Below are 20,557 nucleotides of genomic sequence, written 5' to 3' on the forward strand. Positions count from 1 at the left end.
GGTTTTACAAAAAGTGTCAGTCAATCTGTGTATACACATCTACACTAAGTAAAGATAACTAATTATAAGTAAGGTAAACTATTAGATTTTACAGTGTATATAGTGCTTTTTGAATAAATACAAAATCTACTACTTAAAGGGATAGTTTACCTCTCAGTTGCTGGTCCCCATTGACTTCCATAGTATGGAGAAAAAAAAGAAAGAAAAAAAAAGCTATGCAAATCAGAGGGGACCAGCAACTGAAAATGAACTACAGCTTTAATTCAAACACACTTCAAGGAGAGTAATTTGAGGAGTTACTAGTAAATATTATGAACATAATATTTGATTATTGTCTTTGCTTTTGTTTCTACACCTTTTTTCATTGCTTTGCCTTTCTTTTCTAGCTAGATAATACATTCTTCAATACATCCTCAAGATACATTCTCTCAGGGGAAGGTGCTAACAAATTTTTTACTGTAAATGAAAATGGGGATATCAATGTCAATGCAAAGTTGGACCGGGAGGAGAAAAGTATCTACAAACTGTCAGCTTCAATCATCAACAAAGAGAGCGGTAAACCGCTTGACAAAGATGAAACATTTGTAATAGTGGTCCTGGATATTAATGACAATAGCCCTGTCTTTCCACCTGACCTCTCCGGGTCCATCAGCGAGTCTTCTGAAACAGGTATCAGAGTAACATAGACATAGATCTTTTCCTATAGTCACCAAGATGTCCATGTGTATACAGCAATACAGAAAGAACTAAAGACGGATTATGTAGTAGAACATCCATTTATTTATTTATGTATTGATTGATTGATTGATTCTAGGATCAATAGTAATGACAGTAAATGCAACTGATGCTGATGATGGCAGCACTCTGAATGGAAAGATCGAATACAAACTGCTAAATGGGACAGACCTCTTCTACATCAACAAAAAAAGTAAGCAATTATAAAGTTTGGGGTCAAAAAATGTTTTATTTGTATTATCACACACGCACATACATATATATATATATATATATATATATATATATATATATATATATATATATATATATTTTTTTTTTTTTGAAAATGTTTTTGAAAGAAGTCTCTGTTGTATAGATCTTAAGTAACTGGATTTTCTTCTTCTTCTTTTATTTTGTTTTATTTATTTATTTAGGATTAGATAATGTAGGTGAAATCAGATTATTGAAAAGTAGTCTTGACCGTGAGAAACAGAGTCAGTATATAATTGCCATACAAGCCAAAGACCTGCCAGGAAAGGAGATTGGGAATTCTGCTACTACCACTGTGACCATAAACATTAATGATGCAAATGACAACATTGCCACTTTCAAGAAAGGTAAGTTAACCGTAAACCTTTAAACAAATATTTTGCAAAGAAACACTGCATGCTAGACTACTTGCAAAGTCAACTTCAACATAATGTCTTTTTCTCCTGCAGGAAAATACACATTTAATGTAAAAGAAGACAGCAAACAGGAATACGAAATTGGCGTATTAGACGTGGATGACAAAGATGAGATACAAAACAAAGATCCAACGTTTACTATACAACATGAATTTGATGAAGTCTTTGACATTAAACTAAATAATGAAAAAGATGGAATTCTTACCCTCAAAGTGGTAAGCATTTCAAGCTTTAATACTAACCTAGCTACTAGCAAATTTTAATATTTCAGACTAAGCAATACCATTCAATATTTAAGTTAAAGCTGAAATTTTAGCTCTTGAATTATTGATGTTTTGCTCTTTTTCTCTCTCTCTCTCTTTTCACTCACAGCCACTTGATTATGAAACAAGGAATATATACACATTTCATGTAAACGTGGACGAGCACACAGTGTCTAAATCACCAGATAATCAAGGACCCAACCTGCAGAAGACAGCGGAAGTTTCCATCAATGTAACTGATGTTGACGAACCACCTGTTTTCAACCAAACTAAATACAACTTCAGTTTCTACGAAGGCCAATTCAGTAGTCCAATCATTGGAGCCGTTTTAGCAAAGGATCCAGATAAAACTGGTAACAAAATACGGTAACTCTATTTTCATTCATCAACAAACAAAAAAAAAAAGCCTTCTGTATCATCCTGTACTGTCATAAAAGTTACAAAGTCAACAGATGAAAATGGTTTAATCTAAAGATGACATCTGATCACTCTAGGTACTCTATTGAAGATTCAAACTGTCCTGTAGCTGTGGATCCTGTACAAGGACATCTGTCCGTAAAGAGACAACTGGACAGAGAGCAACAATCCTTGCACACATTCAAGGTTACAGCACATGAGGATGTACCAAATGGTAAGATATAAAAAAGCTTTCACAACTTACCCATCAACACTACCAGTCAAAAGTCTGGGCAAAACTTCATATTTTGTATTCTTACTTTTTCCAAATTAGAAAAATATTTACTGTAAAATAAAATAAATTAATACATTATGTGAATGTGAATTGTGTGAATTATTATTCAGAGAATAAGTTGTGTTTTCTATATTAAAATGATTAACTGTTACTTTTAATTCATCCATAAGCACAATACATATTTACGATAACAATTTAAGAATTTTTGCCTAAGCCTTTAAATGAAAATATATTTATCACCATGTCGAACATTAATTCACTTAAAGGTAGTATTCACACACACATACAAAAAAAAAATAATAATATGTCATTTATTACTTACCCTCATGTCATTCCAAATCCATGAGACCTTCATTCATCTTCGAAACACAAATAATAATCTGAGAGCTTTCTGACCCTGCATAGACAGCAACACAACTGAAATGTTCCCAGGCCCAGCAACTTAGTAAGGAAATTGTCAAAATAGTGTGTTACATCAGTGGTTCAAACGTAATGTTATAAAGCTACAAGAAAACATTTTGTGTGCAAATAAACCAAAAATAATTAATTTATTCATTGCATTTCAGGTTCATCCAGGTTCTGTGCATGTGCATGCATCGTGTTACTCTTGTGAACATGCAGCGAAGACTGACATTGTTTATTGTTAAATAACGTGTGCAAAACGTAATCTCGTAGCTTTATTGAACAACTGATGTCACATGGACTATTTTAACAATGTGTGACGGTTTTGGAATAAACCGCACTGTTTGTTGTAAGAGCTAATCAGGAGAAAGGTGTGAAGGATTATGAGCGGAAATGGAGGAATAAAAGAGGAAGTGGAAGGAGAAGCGAAAAAGAAGAGATGGTGACGTGTTGAGTTGCAGTGAGAGGGCAGGCAGGCAGGCAGGCAGGCAGGCAGGCAGGCTGCCGAGTTGCGGGCTGTTTAAATTATCATGTACACGCCGGTTTTTGCAAAAGGTACTACAGCACTGAAAGCGGAATGGTTTACCTGCTGAACTTGTTTGATCCTGTGTCTGACGCCGACAGCAGAGCGTTACCTGACACGTACGACAGAGAGTTGCTGGTTCCTAGCGCTTCCGTGATCGTTTGCTGAGCTCTTGCGTTTCTGACGCCGACTGCAGAGCGTGAGTAAGTCCACTCGCTGGCATTCTGCCTTGGGTCTTCGATTTCGGCGGACAAAGAGGATTAATCGCTATCCTGGCGTATTGTCTCACCGATGTCCATCGAAGAGAGTGTTTATTCATAAAACTGCTGAGACTCAACTCCGGTATTCATTACCAACGACGCACTTTAAAACTTCCAAAATATCCCGCATCATTATTCACATATAATTCAAGAACACACACATACACACATATTCTCCTTTGCTTTCAAAGTTTTATTTATTTAGTTTTCTTTTTGGGGAAACCTTTAAATATTTGATTCTGAACTGCTTTTGATTATTTTGATTGTCTGTTTGATTATTGAACTTTTGTCACTTTATTTTTTATTTGAGTAACAATTTTTTTTTTTTTTTTTTTTTTCATGGACTAATCATTTCTGGTACTTGTTGCACCACAGGAGTGATTTGTGTTTATGAATTTGACTCTCTGTAAAAATGTTTCGTCATCTTGATATTGCACATTACAATTTGATGAAATTGAATTTTTTCTTTTGTGTGTGTGTTTCATTACATTGATATCTATGTGTGTGTAAATGGTGTATTTAAGTCTGCCTGGTGCCCGAATTAGTGAAGATTAGTTTTGAGATTAATTTTTTTATTAATTTCCAATAGTTAGTGTAACCACAGTTACAAATGTCCTTACTAAGGTTCATGGGTCTGGGAATATTTTAGTATCTCAGTATATTAGTCTTTTTTTATATATATTCTGGGGGGGGGATCACAAGCTCACTCAATTAGCTCTGGCTAAATTATCTGATAATCAAAGATTTTGTTCAACAAATCCAACACCGTATAAGTTCTGGGAACTGTTGTGTTTTTCTAATTATGATGTTTATTTGAAAGCGTATACTTTGATTTAACTAGAAGTGAATGTAGTAAAAATGTATTTGTATCATTACATATTTACCCTAGCCAAATAACAATAATATTCATAGGCAAATTCTTTTTTTTTTTAATAGTAGTAGGTCACTGTCATTTTTTACATAAATTGTATATTTCAGTTTTATCCTCTGAATCCTCAGGTCTAATGTCATATGCACTGGTTAATCTGACGGTTCTTGACATTAATGACAATGCACCAGAAATAACTAATGGGACTTTGCATGTTTGTGAGAGTGACACAGCAGGAACAGTAAGGAGTCCCCTGAATACATTCCACATTAACAAATGTATAATGCTTTTCCTTTTGGCTGTCTATTTCATTCCTTTAATCCTTCATTTATTACCCATCTTGCAGATCATTGGGACTGTGGGAGCCAATGACAAGGATGAAAGTTCGCAAAGGTTCACTTTCACTCTGGCAAAAAAGAGCACAAACTTTACCCTTCGTAGGCATCCAAGTGAGTTCATTCATGTTCACTAAAGTCGGTCCACAGTGTAGTTCTAACCGACTTTAATCAGTCATTATAATGTTTGTAAAGATGAATTCAAAAGATGTGAGGTCATAAAAGATACGTTCTAGTGCAGGCACTGTTTCATGAGAGACAATACGATTTTTTTTTTTTTATAGTCCTCCATCTACTCAAAAGCAAACTAACTGATGCTCATTCCTAATCAGGCATAAAAGGTATTGGAGAAAACCCACCAAAATGTTGTAAAATCCATTAGGTAAAATCTTTCTAAAAGCAGCAACCATGCACAATGAATATATGATCTGACACACCATGTTCTAAATGTGCCAGACTGAGGAACAGAATTGAGCTTTACAATGAACTAAAATAAAATTTTACACGGTGGCCGAGAGAGCTCAACATGCTGCAACTTAAGAAAACACATGCAAATTGAAAAAAACACCAGCAAATCAAGAAAACATCTTCATCAGTTTGTCAACAAAAGTGTTGCAAATCATCACAACACATGCATATAATGAAACACACTGCAAATCCTCACAACACTTGCAAAATAAGAAATGCTGCAAATCCTTACAACACAGGCATATGACAAAATGCGCTGCAAATCCTCACAGCACATGCACATTAAGAAACAATTAATGAAGCATTGCAAATATATTTTCATTAACCTTATAATTATATTTAGCTGAAGATATTAGTTAGCCATCTTAAGTAACGTTTTACATTGAATCATTTAATTATTCAGCTTACCGTATTTTTCGGACTATAAGTCGCACCTGAGTATAAGTCACATCAGTCCAAAAATACGTCATGATGAGGAAAAAAACAGATATAAGTTGCACTGGACTATAAGTCGCATTTATTTAGAACCAAGAACCAAGAGAAAACATTACCGTCTACAGCCGCGAGAGGGCGCTCTATGTTTTCAATGTAGAAGCGCCCTCTGGCGGCAGAATACGGTAATGTTCTCTATTGGTTCATTTCTCTTGGTTCATGTCAAATTAATTTTGATAAACAAGGCCACCCGAATGTCAACGTGAAGATTTACTTTTCCTACTATTGTGTGAAATGGGATATTCTTAGGCCTGGTTGCACTGAATTGTCAGAAGAATCTCAGGAACATTTCCCTCCAAGCATCAACAGAAAACAAAAGCAGAGTCCAATGACAACCATAGCACTGCTGATGAAAATTGTTAGCTGGCACCAGTGGCATACATAGTCAGTCATTTCTCCTGAATAAGAGCAAAATGACAGACTGCATCTATCAATTCTTAATATTTGTTGTAGATAACACTGCAAGCATAGAGCTGAAGCATGGTGGTTTCAGTACTGAAAGCTCAATGAAATATGAGCTGGAAATCGAAATCAAAGATGGAGGTAACCCAGAAAAGCAGAGCATTAACCTCGTCCAGATTAAAGTGTGCACGTGCCATGCGGGACGACGGATCGAGTACTGCAAGGCCTTCGCCCAGACCGGAGTGAGCGCCAGCGCCCTCTTAGCCATTCTTCTCTGCATCGTCACCATCCTGGGTACATTTACACACATCTCTTATCTCACTTGCTTTTCTACTTTTTGTAAAAAAAAAAAAAAAATATCCATCTTTTTTTTTAAAAAAGATAAAGCATAATTTAATCAAGCCCAGCAAAACAGATTATGAAGGATTCATGACCTGACATGAAGGTGGTTACATTCTCATTCATTATACATAGATTCTTGTGAATATTTAAAATCATGTCTTTGAGGAACGGCTTTCCACCGTAATATCCCAAGTGGAGACCCTGTTTATTTAATTCACATTCAAAGGATCTTTTAAGTGGCCTGGTGGTATAAACATCCCAGGTATGGAGCGCTGTAAATATGAGCATGTAAGAGAGTCATATAGCTCCATATTCTCTGTCATTGTTAGTTAGTGTACTGTATATCACCATGAAAAAAAAAAAGGTGCAAAAGCTGTCAATGGTGTGGTACCTTTTTAAAGCTACACTTTTTGACTTCTTTACAGCTAAAGGGTGCATATAGTACCTTAAAGTGTTAGTTCACCCAGATAACAAAGTTATGTAAGTAATAACTTTCCCTCATGTTATTTCAAACCCGTAAAACCTCCGTTTATCTCCAGAACACAGTTTAAGATATTTTAGATTTAGTCAGAGAGCTCTCAGTCCCTCCATTGAAGCTGTGTGTACGGTATACTGTCCATATCCAGAAAGGTAAGAAAAACATCATCAAAGTAGTCCATGTGACATCAGAGGGTCGGTTAGAATTTTTTGAAGCATTGAAAATACATTTTGGTCCAACAATAGCGAAAACGACAACTTTATTCAGCATTGTCTTCTCTTCCGTGTCTGTTGTGAGAGAGAGTTCAAATCAAAGCAGCTGGATATCTGGTTCGCGAACGAATCACTCGATGTAACCAGATCTTTTTGAACCAGTTCACCAAATCGAACTGAATCGTTTTAAACTGTTCGCATCTCTAATACGCATTAATCCACAAATGACTTAAGCTGTTCACTTTTTTAATGTGGCTGACACTTCCTCTGAGTTCAAACAAACCAATATCCTGGAGTAATGCATGCACTCAAACAGTAAACTGACTGAACTGCTGTGATGAGAGAACTGAAGATGAACACTGAGCCGAGCCAGTTAACGAACAATAGACTGACTCGTTCACGAGTCAAGAACCGGTTGCATCGGTTTTCGGATCACCAGTAGTTCTTTCAGACAGTTCGATTCAATAAACCGGTTGAAGAAAAAATATCTTAAACTGTGTTCCAAAGATAAACAGAGGTCTTACGGGTTTGAAACAACATGAGGGTAAGTTATCAATTACATAATTTTGCTATCTGGGTGAACTAACCCTTTAAAGGTACATATTATTACCTAATATAGTACAAGTACAAATTATTAAATTTTAAAAGGTATCGACTCAGTGACAGACTTTGTACCTTTTTTTGTGTGTGTGTCTGTGAGAGAGATGACATTTTGCTTGCATCTCTACACATTTTCCAAAATAGAGGTTTGCGCTTGCATTTCTAGATGTGAGAAACAAGGCAGAAGTGATGACAATCAAGACGATCCACTGATCTGCAGCCACACCATCAGACAGACGAGAAGTGTTGAAGTATTCTGAAGCTCTCATACTCCCATAATAAGAGTCTTCCTTTTCAACACCGAGGCTATTTTGAAATTCCAATGGGTCCCACCTTCTGTTCATTTTTCTACTTGCGTTGTCAGTCAACATTTATAATGAGTCTACATTACGGAAATAAACCAGGAAGATGTTAGAATGATTTTTAATGAAAAAAATAATAATATTGACATCTGTACGTATTTCTTTCATCTTTTAGTCATTGTCATCCTCATCGTGTTGAGAAGGCGCTATCAAAAAGAAGTTTTGGTTATCAAGTCTTCTGGCGATATCCACGAGCAGCTGGTGAGCTATGACGAGGAAGGCGGTGGAGAAATGGACACAAACGGTTATGATGTTTCCATCCTGTCCTCTGCTTGTCAAGACAGCAGCTTTCGGCCCGGCCTGGGGCCTTCGCTGTACGCCGTGGTGAAGAAACCTCCTGCTTGTAAGGGAGACATGGGCATGATGATCGAGGTGAAGAAGGATGAGGCCGACCATGACTGGATTCCCTATGATACTTTACACATCTACGGCTATGAGGGATCTGAATCCCTGGCCGGTTCCCTCAGCTCTTTGGACTCGTCCTCCAGCGGATCCAATCTGGACTACGACTTCTTGCATGAGTGGGGACCTCGTTTCAGGACCCTGGCTCAGCTCTATGGAGTAGACGACTCGGACACTGATAGCTTCGACTGATCCTGCTGAAGGTCAGGGTTATCAGAAAACATCAGCTTGATGGAGACTGTTGTCTTCTCTTCATGGGATTTTTTGTAAGGGTCCCTTTAAGAAAGGGATTAACAAGTGCCAATACTTATTTCTTTCAAGTATTATGACATTATGATGAGCACTACTGCATTTGTAATTTTCATAGAATAGGTGTTAGTAGAAAAACGTGCCTTGCTTTTTCAGACTGGTTTTAGTCCAGCTGGATTTTGTATAAAAGGGCATTGGACACTGGTTGGACAAACTCTTCTTTTCAGGTTAATTTAACAGCAAATCTGATCTCATTTTAACAGGAAAATATGTTCATTTTGTGAAGCTTTTTTCCGTTTCTTTTCTTTATGTAGATATTGATATTGAGTCTCTTGAGAAAACAGAATTATTTAACATTTTGGCGACTTCATAAAAAAATGTTACCCACTCCTCAAAACTGAAAACACACAAATGAGATCATACAAATCAAATGAATTTGTACCCCAACATAAAACGTAAAAGTAGCAATGAGATTGTGTTGTTCTTAATATTTTTTCTTTTTTTTTTTTTTTTTTTTGTAGTCCTGTAAAAATCCCCAGTTTGTTTGTATACACGTGCTTTCTGGACTCATGGTCAGTGTAATTGCAGAGCCAGCATTGTTCAGCAGACTTCTCATCAGGATATCACTGTATTGCTATGGGAGCAACAAAGGAAATTGTGATAACTGTACTTTGAAAGAATTAAAGGCTACTCCAAGTTTATTTGACAGATATCATCAGCACATCGATTGTTATGAGTAAAGCCCAAATCTCAAAGGTCGACCAATATAAGGCAATTGCAGACAACGTGCAGTGAGTTTTTTGCCTGTTGAAATGTGAAAAGTGGTCTGAATAACTGTATCACCATGTGAATCATAAGTGGGGCTATATATTTAATAGCGTCATAAAAGAAAAAAAAACAGAAACACTGAACTTGGTAAATAATATTTTGATGATAGTTAAAACATAAATACGTATGTAGCAAGCCAGGCATTATTTTTCATCCTTCATTTGAGACTAAATAGACAAGTGGGTCTCCTTTTATTAAAAAGAAATGTGTAAATCATCTTTATACCGTTTAATATTTACAACTGTGCACAAACTCTACCCTGTTTCCCTCAATAACCAGGGACACAATATGTGGAAGCCACCTTCTCCCTTTCCTGCAGGGAATTACACGCCAAGCACTCTTCTCTCGTCTTATTTAAAATGAGCAGCTCCATCACTGAAATGTCAACTTCCTCTCTGTGTGAGCACAAGCAAACGCACGTCCTGTTCTCTTATCTTTCAAGCGAAGGAACAGATTGAAACTGTTTTCCTGTTTTCTTGTCTGGAAAAAGGATAAAGAAAGAAAACTTGGGAGGGTAGGAAAATGTTAAAGAACAACATAAACCACACCGTCTTGGTCACAAAGACATTGCTGCATTGTTCTTCAAGAGAAACAGTGCTGCTTTTGACTCTTTTAATCATACAATGTAATTGGTCTGTTTTCACCTTTTTCTTAGAGAAACTGCTGGGTAAAGACTATTACAGTAAAAGAAAATCATCTTTTCATGATGGAAATCATATTTCTCAAGTAAAACTGTTGAAGAAAAACTGGAAACATTAACTAAAATGGCCTTCGGTAAATATGTGATTGTTCATTATTGTTATCATATTTCCTGTATGTATGTTTTGAATTAGTGGTTATTGACATTATGGCCAGTTTTAAGTATAATGTTATATGAACGTTTTTCTTAATGAACAAATGTGTCTGAGATTTGTTGGGAAGGTCCAGTAGATGTCAGTGTTGGGCAGTCAGACTTAACATTTCAGTATGGCTGTGTAAGACAGACAAAAATATGTGCCTTTCTATTGTAAAAAAAAATATATTTTTTTTCTCTCTCTCTATTGAAAATGCCAATTTTGTATTTGAATAATAAACTTCATATTATATAATAAAGTTTAACTGTCCTTAATTTAAAATAAGTTGTAGAATAACATGAAGTTTACTGACAAAATGTCAAATAATGACTCTTCTATTACTAAACAGCGTGTGTGTGTGTGTGTGTGTGTGTGTGTGTGTGTGTGTGTGTGTGTGTGTGTGTGTGTGTGTGTGTGTGTGTGTGCGTGTGGAGGCAGAGGAGCGTTTATGTATCGTTAAACCAATGTTGTCTGGATAGCAGAGGGTGCCTTGAGGTGAAGTTCACAGTATCTGTTGTTTATCTCACAGACAAGCCGATCACACAGATAGCGGCACATTAGCAGAAATTCCACAGTGATGTCATATCTAACACATCTGTGAGACACCCAGCTGGGACGTCCTGAGGCTCCAGAGTCATTCATAGTATATACAACCAATTGCTTTCTTACAATGAACACAGAGATAATGCAATATAACATGGTGGGGGGGGGGGGAATCACACTCTAATATGTTTTGCCATCACAATTTTCTTGTATAACCGATGCTGTCTTGTATAATGTAAGAAGTACACTACCATTCAATAGTTCTTTTTTGAAAAAAAAAAAAAAGTATTTTATGGTGATCCAAAATACAGTTAAAAACGTAATGTTGTGAAATACTATTACACTTTAAAATAAGTGTTTTTTTTTTTTTGTGTTATTATTAGTATTAATTTTAATTTGTATTAAATTTAACACTTGTTTTCACAAAAAAAAAGTTCAATTAATGTGTTTGATATTATTAACTAACAATGTGCAATATTTTATAGCATTATTCTTTAAATTAATTAATGTTAATTAGTTAATGATTTATACACATTTATTTTATAATTCATACATACACAACCATTTAAATGTAATAATTTATGCTCACCAATAAATTTTTTTGATTAAAAATACAGTAAAATGTACAATAACTGTTTTTCTATTTTAATATAATTTTTAAATGTCAATTATTACTGTGATGGCAAAACTGGTTTTCAGCATTACTCCAATCTTTAGTGTTACACGATCTGTAAATTTTTTTGCTCAAATATTTCTTCTTATAATCAATGTCAAAAATATTTGTGCTGATTAATCTCTTTGTAGCAACCATGATAGGATTCTTTTCAGGTTTCTTTAATGAAAAAGTTCAACAGAACAACTTTCATTTGAAATCGAAATAGAAGAAAAAAAATAAAAAGCAAAACATGAACAAACATGTGAAGGCAATATACAGAACATACATTTTATCATGTATTGGTCACTTTATTATTTATTGAAAAAATTAATGAGGACTTTTATTTATTATCATTTTCATGTCATCTGAAATTGTAGTAAAAATTATATTGCTCTACCATGATTTTTGCAAAATGCAATAAATGTCAAATGATATTTACCTTAAATAAATACTTCAATAATTCATGTCCATAATTATGTGTATTTGGGAGAGATTTAAGTGGCAGTTTCTCTCTGAAGACGATGAGGAAGTTGAGTTTAGAATTACAATGTTTCTCCTTCCAGTTGTTTATGTAAAATAATTGTTTAAGAAGGTCAAAACTAGCATGAAAGCACTTCGCAATGTTTAAATTAAGAAGAGATATAAAGTAATAGGATAGCCTGTGACTGGGTATGAGATTCTGAACTCCAGAAAATCAGTAATGAGGTGCTTTGACAGTTACAGATTTGAAAAACAAAAAGGCGGGAATAAAGCACCCTAACCATTTCAGCATTAAAGGTTTCTTCAGGATGCTATGGCTCTAAATGAAACCATTACTACATGTAAAGAACTTTTAGAGACACATCTTTTTTAGAGTGTAGTTTGACAAAGTAAACACAAGAGGACACCACAATATCATTACAGTAAATGGACGATGAAGCCTGGCCTATTTTAAACAGCTTGAATACACAAAAACAAAGCAGCAGGACTCGTTTTACATTGACATTTTATTTATTTGGTGAAGATTTGTGATCTGCAAGCATACATTTGTATGTCAGAGAAACAAAGATCTGAAAATTAAAATACATTAAGGCAACAACTATTTGCTTTTGCTTCACACTATGGGAAAACTCTCTGATATTGAAGCCTGATTTGATCACGTTCATGTAGCTGCACAAACCAATAACATTTTCATCAAAACTTTCTCCTTCAGCGCTTGCAGATCACCTTCTTCCTTAAAATCAGTCCTCGCAAGCCTGCTCTTCCCTTTCCCCCCTCCCCTAGGAGAACGAAACTGGGGAGAAACCGGGCTCTAACACCAGGTTCAACTATGAAATCACGCTGGGTCAGTTCCCGCTTGTTTCACCCTTCCTTCAGTACTTCAGTTCACCCATGTTCTTCACACGCGAGGATTAGCGCCCCTCATCAACTATGAGAAGTTTGATTTCCTTCGTCGGGTCAGAGGAAGAGTCCTCCCATAGCCTCCTTGAACAGTGGTTCCTGACAGGACAACGTCAACAACTCTCCCGCCAACAACCCGCCCCGTTACTTCCAGCAGTTCACAAGGAAACTTACCAGGACGTGGTGTGCCTCCTACTCGGTGTGTGGTTGCAGCAATCTCTCCCCTCTGGAAGAGGCAGTCGCTGCACATCTTTGCCCTCCATCAACCCTTTGGTTAAAAGCCCATGCAGTGTATCCATCCAAGGCCAGTGGCCAAGCTGGGTCAGTGCTTGACACGATGGTGGTGCTTCATGCATTCTTTTTTTAAACACTTATGGGTAAAAATGTGGGTAAGTTTCATGAAACAAAGAAATAACATTTTAAACAAAAACCTAAAAAAAATAAATAAATAAATAAATAAGAGACTGAATTGGATTCAGAATGAGAATCAAAATGTAGATGGAGTCGATGAACTTCCCAAAGCTTGACTGTAATTATTACCTCTTCATCGGTCGACATTTTATTCCATTGCATTCAAGTTTTGATGCTGTTTCATGTCAGATGATCATGTTAGATTACATGTGCCAGTTTCTTTTTTTCTTCTTCACTTGTGTTTTTTAGGAAATTCTGTGCAGATGTGTACTAGTGCCCTCGGTTGTGCCCTCAGCCATATAGCAATGAAAACACAGATTCTAGGAGTATGGCTCAAATATATTTAGACTTTTTGTAAGCATTAGTTTTAGTAAGTCAAGTATACTTAGTATAAGTACTAAGTATATTTCTAAAAGGACATAAAGCCCATTTCTGAGACATACATAAAATAAAAAAAAACTAAAAGCATACTTTCCTATTTTTAGTTTAAAAGAAGTATACTAATAGCACACTTGAATAAACTTATTTTTCATAATGGTAGTGGTTCACAGCACCATAGAAGTTATTGCAGGCAATGTGTCACTTCCTGCCAAAGCACTCCAGTGCATGGGCTTCATCTGCTCTGTAGCCCAAGTCTGAGCATCAGCAGTGCCCCCGGACAGCAAAACACTACCCGTTTCCTATGCGTCAAGGTCCCCACCACAGAGTAACATTAGATCCTGAATCTCAGAAGCCTGATATTTAAAATGATGACTTTGAAATATATCCTCACACAAGTATGACTGGTTTATATCGGTGGATCTAAAAGATTTACTTCATTTGAAAGATTCTGATGAAATGACACTCAGAGCCAACTTATATAGCAGTCGACTCCACCCCTTTTGGCAGGTTGAAACACCATTGGTTCATGCAGCTAAACGAATTTGATCAAATCAGGCTTCAATATCAGAGTAAACAAGAGTTTCCCCATTGCATGATTAACAACATTCATTCGATTATCTCAGGGAACCGAGGTTACACAAGTAACCAGAGCTTTTTACTTCCATCCAGATTTAGGGTTGTTGAGAGGTTTTGGGTTAATAAAGTTTTATTTATTTATTCACAAATTGTAATGTTTTAAAGCTGCGGTAGGTAACTTTTGATGCTCTAGCGGTTAATAAACAGAACTGCTTGCGTCTTGCGGAAGAACATCGTAGCCGGAACTACTTCTCTCTGTTTATGTCTATGAAGAATCACAAAGGTACTGGGTTACTCCGCCGCGGTACCCCCGAAGCAATCTAAAATAGTCCGAATATAAACACTTATTATAGGTGCACCCTAGTGATTCAGGACAAGCTAAAAACACGGTTTGGAAAATGGATTCATGGTGTACTCGCTTATTATATACATTTTTCTCCATTTTGAAAACAATCAAAGTTACGGACCGCAGCTCTGATTGGTTGTTTCTTAACGGGAGCGGATGACTTTCTGCAAATGGCAATAGGACCACTGGGAGGAGCCAGAGGAGCTTGATTTTTTCACAGATTATCTGTCTCATATTCTACTGTCAGGACATAATGACAGGTTTAACAAATATGTACAAAATATATTTTTACAAAAGTTACCTACTGCAGCTTTAAGGATTGATAAAAGGTGACAGTTAAAATGTTTATATTGTTACAAATATTCCTACTTCAGGTAAATTATGTTATCTTGAACGTTCTATTCATTAAAGGATACTGAATTCTAAAATTTTCAAAAAATAAAAATAAATAAATAAATAATTAAACAGCACAGTTTATAATCTCTATTAATAAGAATAATAATTTAGCACCGAATCAGCATATTACAATAATTTCTGCTGGAAATGCTACAAATTCAGTTTTGCCATCACAGGAATAAATTGTATCTTTAAACCAGTAGAACAAAGAAGTGTACTACATTTAATCAGTGCTAATTTAATACAGGGACTCTCTTATTTACAGTACACTCAGTTAGACTCAATTGAGATCAGATAAATTATTTGGGAAGAGAAATGGATTACATTTAATGTCTTCATGATGTAGAGAAATGAGGAGGAAAAGTGAGGTCAGCAAATCCAAGGAAATCCCTTTATGACAGTTTCTCTCTCTCTCTCTCTCTCTCTCTCTCTCTCACACACACACACACACACATATACGTAGACTATATGAGAGTGTATTTTCTTAAAATAAAGAAAAAAGTAGATTGGCCCTATTACAGAATCCTGCACAAGAATGTAATATAACCTCATTCAGAAACACTTCCTGTCACATTCCCTCTCTCTCCCTTCCTATCCTTTCTCTCTCTCTCAGCAAGCCACAATGTACCTTCCACTCTGATGCCCTCACATACAGTTCAATCAGATGTCTTCCTTGGCTTATGTCATGCGTATGTTACACACTCACTCGTTCTTTCTCACAAACACACCGGGGACAGCATATGTGTCTGTCTCTTGTGTGCATGTGGATCATAATCTTTAGCCTTTTTAGTAGCACTAACAGCAAAACTGGAGATTTGAAGCAGAAATATACACTTGTCAGCTATGCACTCATAAATAAAGGTTCCAAAAGGAATTTGGGGTTCCCCAAAGTGAATAGTTGTTAAAATAATATTTTGTGCATCTGAAAGGTTCCATGAATGTTAAAGGTTGTTCACAGAATGACTGACAAAGAACCTATATTTTTTTTTAAAGTGTAGTCACTGAGATCACATCACCCTCTCCAAGCCCTTTGTACCATATGGTGTCATATTCATATATTATATTACCCACAGTCTGAACTGGGACCTATCTTAGGACTAGAGATAGCGGGAGTGATGTGGATTTTAGCACTGACCTAACAGATTGGAAGGTGGGATCAGCAAATTTGGCCCCCAGGTCAATCCTGTAAGACACTGGGGAGCACAGGCGGAGATGGGTGGTCTGAGCCCTTGGCCAGGTATGTGGAGGGTCCCCTCATGGGGTGAGCTGGAGAGGCACTGTGGTTTTCATGAGGGGCTGGATGAGAATGACTCATAAATTCTTCTACCTCAAAATTTGAACCATTTAAGTAAAGGACAAGATTAATCAACTCGCCCAAGGGAAAAACAAACGTAGGGAGATTGCAACTGATTGTTTTTTCATACAGCCCCAGCTGAAAACAGTCACAGAGTGCGGCGGCGTCCCAGCTCACCCAATTGGAGAGCTCAAGGAATTCCTCCACATACTACCTCTACAAAGGCCGGCCACCCTGTCACAGGCACCACAGCCGATCTTTAGCATCAGTCATCTTGTTTTGGGTGCAGTGTTCGCTCATGGTTATGCTGCTGCATTGGAATTAGGAGCACAGAGTCGAAGGAGCTTATACTTTACAAACTTTAATAAACTAAAAAGCAAGGAACATAGGCTACGTAGGAGATTCAAAATGATGTTAACACTGGACGAAGGAACTCAGGGAAGACAAGACTTTAAATACACAGCATAACGAGGAACTTAATGAGACACACATGAAATCAATGAAAATAATCAGCACAAGGGAGAAACTAGGTCACATGGAGCACATGGGGAGAAAACAAAAACAAAGGCAGTCCAGGGGCATGACAACTACTGGCAGCTGAGGTGAATAATTGTAATAAATATAATTAATTAATTGTAGGGTCATTTTTGTTTGTTGTTGTTGTTTAAATAAATAAAAAATAAAACAATGTGATATAACAGAAACAGATCAAAGTGCTAGTGTTAGAGGGTCAAGTTTTTATACAAAAAAAAAAAAAACCCTAGTAGATAGAATAGAAATAGAGAGTACGTACAAGTGTTAGAGGGTACATTTTTTTTTTATATAAATAACAAGAAAAGTAGATAAAATAGAAATGAAACAGAGTGCTATTAGAGGGTAGATCTTATATATATAATAAATAAAAGACAACAAGTAGATATAATAGAAAGTGTTACTTCGAAAGTGCTCATTGGATGAAAATCTAACTGACATGCCATGTCACAACCACTTTCTGTGCACGTTTCTGTGCGCTCAGAAAACCCTATGTCAGAAGTTTAAACTGATGGCTTTAAAACATGATTTCAGTGTGATATACATGATAATCAAATCCAGACAGATGTTTTTTGAGTATATGAGGTATAAGCTGTAAAGGCACAGCCCTATTTTGGAAATTGGCATTTGCATTTAAAGATACATGCACAAAAAAACAGTGTGTCTCCGCTCAAAATAGGCATTTTCAAAATTATATAATAAATTATATGTGGGGTATTTTGATCTGAAACTCCACAGCCACATTCTGGGGACAACTGAGAGCTATATTACATCTTGTAAAAAGGGTAGGTGCCCTTTAAAGTGTCAAGTATTTTGTAATAAATACAAATAAAACAAGTAGAATAGAAACACAACTGAGAATGCAAGTGTTATAGGGTCTTTTTTAATAAATAAAAAGAAAACAAGTAGATAGAAATAAGAGTGCTAGTGTTAGAAGGGTAACTGTATATCGAAGAGATGTGTCTTTAGCTGTTTCTTGAAGATGACTTAGGACCCGAGTTGGGCAGGTCATTCCAAATGGAGGGGAAGAGTTAAGATAAAAGTCTGTGAAAGTGATTCAAACAAGTGCAAACCCATTCCACAGACGATCATAGCTCGTGGTGTAGTTCCAAAAAGAGCAGAGTGATTCAAACAGTAAAAACTGGCTTGAACTGGGTTGTAGGCTGTGGTTGTTATTTTTGTAAAAATCTATCTGTTCAGCACACAAATTTAGTTGGACTGTGTGTGGCCAAGGTGCCACAAACACATATACAGCTCTGGGATACAAATATAGAGGATTTAGAACTTTAAAAAATGTTTAGACATTTTGAGTATGATAATAATAATAGATGTATTTTTAAGTTAATTATGCAAAGTGAGTGATGTATGGTGCAGCAAAGTTCATGCCAAGAGCAAGGGGCTGGGATTTGAAACAAGCAATGGCAATTCGTCTAATGGCTTATGCACATTCTGCTCCCATTTATATCTGCTGAGCTGTTGCATTCTCAAATCCCAATGGTGTGATCTTGTACTAGTGTGAGAAAGTGATTCACACTTGCACTTAGAAAATGCTGACCTGCTGTACTATACCTCCTCTGAGATTTAACAGCTGCAAAAAGACAAGTAAAATGAAGGGGCCTTCCTGAGTTGTATGTGAGCCACACTTCTTTGATCATATTTACCAAGAGGGGCTGATATTTTTGGCCACGACTGTATCTCTCAATAAATGTCAGAAAGAACCAGGATCATGTTCTGAGGTTCTGAAACGTAATTATTTCTGGCTTTAAAAAACAGTGAATGGTAAATCACTTGGCAGTCTAAATGTTTTTATCATGTTATACAATACATTAAACAATTTCTGTCATGTGCTTTTATTTATTTATTAGAAATGTATCTAGATTTTATTCATTATTAAAGCCAAAATTTTGGTTGATTTTTTTTTTTTCTACAGTGCAAGTGAGACTTTCCAAATTTCATGTAGTTAAAATTAGCAGCACAATTCTTCAACATTTTGATACAATACTATAGTGTCTGGCCATGGATTTGGCCATGAATTAAGAATTAGTTTCCACCATAAAATTTTTTGGCCACAATTTCACTAAATCAAAGAAAGAAATGTCACATAAGCCTTTTTACTGTTAAAATATTACACAAATAGTTTTTGTTGACATTAACTGGGCAGGGAATTTCAAATTCCCAGCATGTTTTGCATGTGACTGCGTGGGAAAAGTAAATGTTAAAATAAGTCATTATTGTTTGTGGTTTGAGCAAGACAGAGGAGAAAGAGGAGGGTGTTTAAAGGGACACTCCACCCCAAAATGAAAATTTTGCCATTAATCACTTACCCCCATGTTGTTCCAAACCCATAAAAACTTTGTTCATCTTCGGAACACAATTTAAGATATTTTGGATGAAACTGGGAGGCTTGCGACTGTCTCACAGACTGCCAAGTGAGTTACACTGTCAAGATCCAGAAAACAATGAAAGACGTTGTCAGAATAGTCCATCTGCCATCAGTGGTTCAACCTCTATCCTGACTATCCACATCACAACAGCGCCATTTGGGAGAGTCTTTTTTGGAGAATCTTTTCAGAAGCTTTTACGGGGTTTGGAAAAACATGGGGGTAAGTGATTAATGACAAAAATTTTCGTTTTGGGGTGGAGTATCCCTTTAAAGTTCTGTTATGTTGGAATTTAGAAGGATTCATGTTGCAGTGCAGTTTTGGGAATTACTATTAGAGGAATGGACACATTTTATTGCACTCATGATTGTGCTGCTGTAATTGCTGGATGTATTTGTTTATTTATCTATTGTATTTTGAAAACAAATTACTGAATTGATTGAGCCAACTGAATTAAGTTTAGCCAAATAATTATTATTTGAGTGTAAAATAGTGTTGCTTCCTGTTATTATCCTTGTAGTATACAGTACTGTATAAAAATATATGTACACTCATGACAAGTGTGCCAACTATGTGCCCTTTGTTCAAAGTAAACAGAAATGTGAGAGGTGAGAAAGTCACCTAAAAGGTTATGATTCTTCTCTTTTTAAATAAAGAAATGTATTATTTATTTTCATAGCATTCGTCTGTCTTAAGTGCAGTATTCTCTCTCTCTCTCTCTCTCTCTCTCTGTTTAATGGCACAGCATCACCTGCCCTCATTTCTTTATTCAGAAAGCCTATAGGAAGCGCCGGGAGACTCAGCCATGAGGCGGAGAGCATACAGATGCACCAGTTGTTTACAGTGATTTTTTTTTACAGTCACTGCATTGAAAGTGCTGTGATCAAGTAAAGAAATCGTTTGGATTCGGAGTAAAGCGGCGTTTGCGCATCTCTGTCAGATGATTTGATGTAACAGTCTGTGATCGATGGCACATGCATGCAAGACCAAGCGAGATATTTATACGAGTAGAGGAGCCGGATTTGCAAGGATTGTGGTAAAACATGTCTGAGGAGGTTAGCAGAGTAAAATTCAGCTGAGGCTCTGAGTCCATATGGCTTTTTAGAGCACTCCGAGAAACACTGACGTTGAAGTTGCATGGGGCTATTTTCTCCTCTGCGAGCGGGTAAGTAGGTTACGTTACTTCACCTGTTTCTTACCTTAAAGTCATACGGTCTCCACAGTATGCAAGTTTCACAGACTCTGGTCTC

At 36.3% G+C, this 20,557-nt stretch overlaps 2 protein-coding genes across 8 annotated transcripts in view; both read left to right on the top strand.

Annotated features, from left to right (window-relative positions):
* The window catches only part of LOC113051571 (cadherin-5-like), a 34,508-nt gene extending 24,858 nt beyond the window's left edge, over positions 1–9,650 (top strand). For 5 of the 6 annotated variants that reach the window (XM_026215455.1, XM_026215456.1, XM_026215457.1 and 2 more), the window contains 10 exons: positions 387–669; positions 815–928; positions 1,152–1,334; positions 1,437–1,618; positions 1,776–2,032; positions 2,161–2,297; positions 4,542–4,651; positions 4,757–4,859; positions 6,159–6,401; positions 8,217–9,650. In XM_026215455.1, coding sequence (XP_026071240.1) covers positions 387–669; positions 815–928; positions 1,152–1,334; positions 1,437–1,618; positions 1,776–2,032; positions 2,161–2,297; positions 4,542–4,651; positions 4,757–4,859; positions 6,159–6,401; positions 8,217–8,695 — 2,091 coding nt within the window. In that variant the 3' untranslated portion in view covers positions 8,696–9,650. The other variant, XM_026215460.1, reaches the window with a different exon arrangement.
* Positions 9,651–19,987: 10,337 nt separating this feature from the next.
* LOC113051573 (protein BEAN1-like) overlaps positions 19,988–20,557 on the top strand; it is a 55,487-nt gene continuing 54,917 nt past the window's right edge. For both annotated transcript variants that reach the window (XM_026215462.1, XM_026215463.1), the window contains exon 1: positions 19,988–20,472. The gene's annotated coding sequence lies outside the window, so the exon portion shown is untranslated. The remainder of the gene's footprint in view (positions 20,473–20,557) is intronic.

The sequence above is a fragment of the Carassius auratus genome, chromosome 32, assembly GCF_003368295.1.
Source record: "Carassius auratus strain Wakin chromosome 32, ASM336829v1, whole genome shotgun sequence".
Lineage (NCBI taxonomy): Eukaryota > Metazoa > Chordata > Actinopteri > Cypriniformes > Cyprinidae > Carassius > Carassius auratus.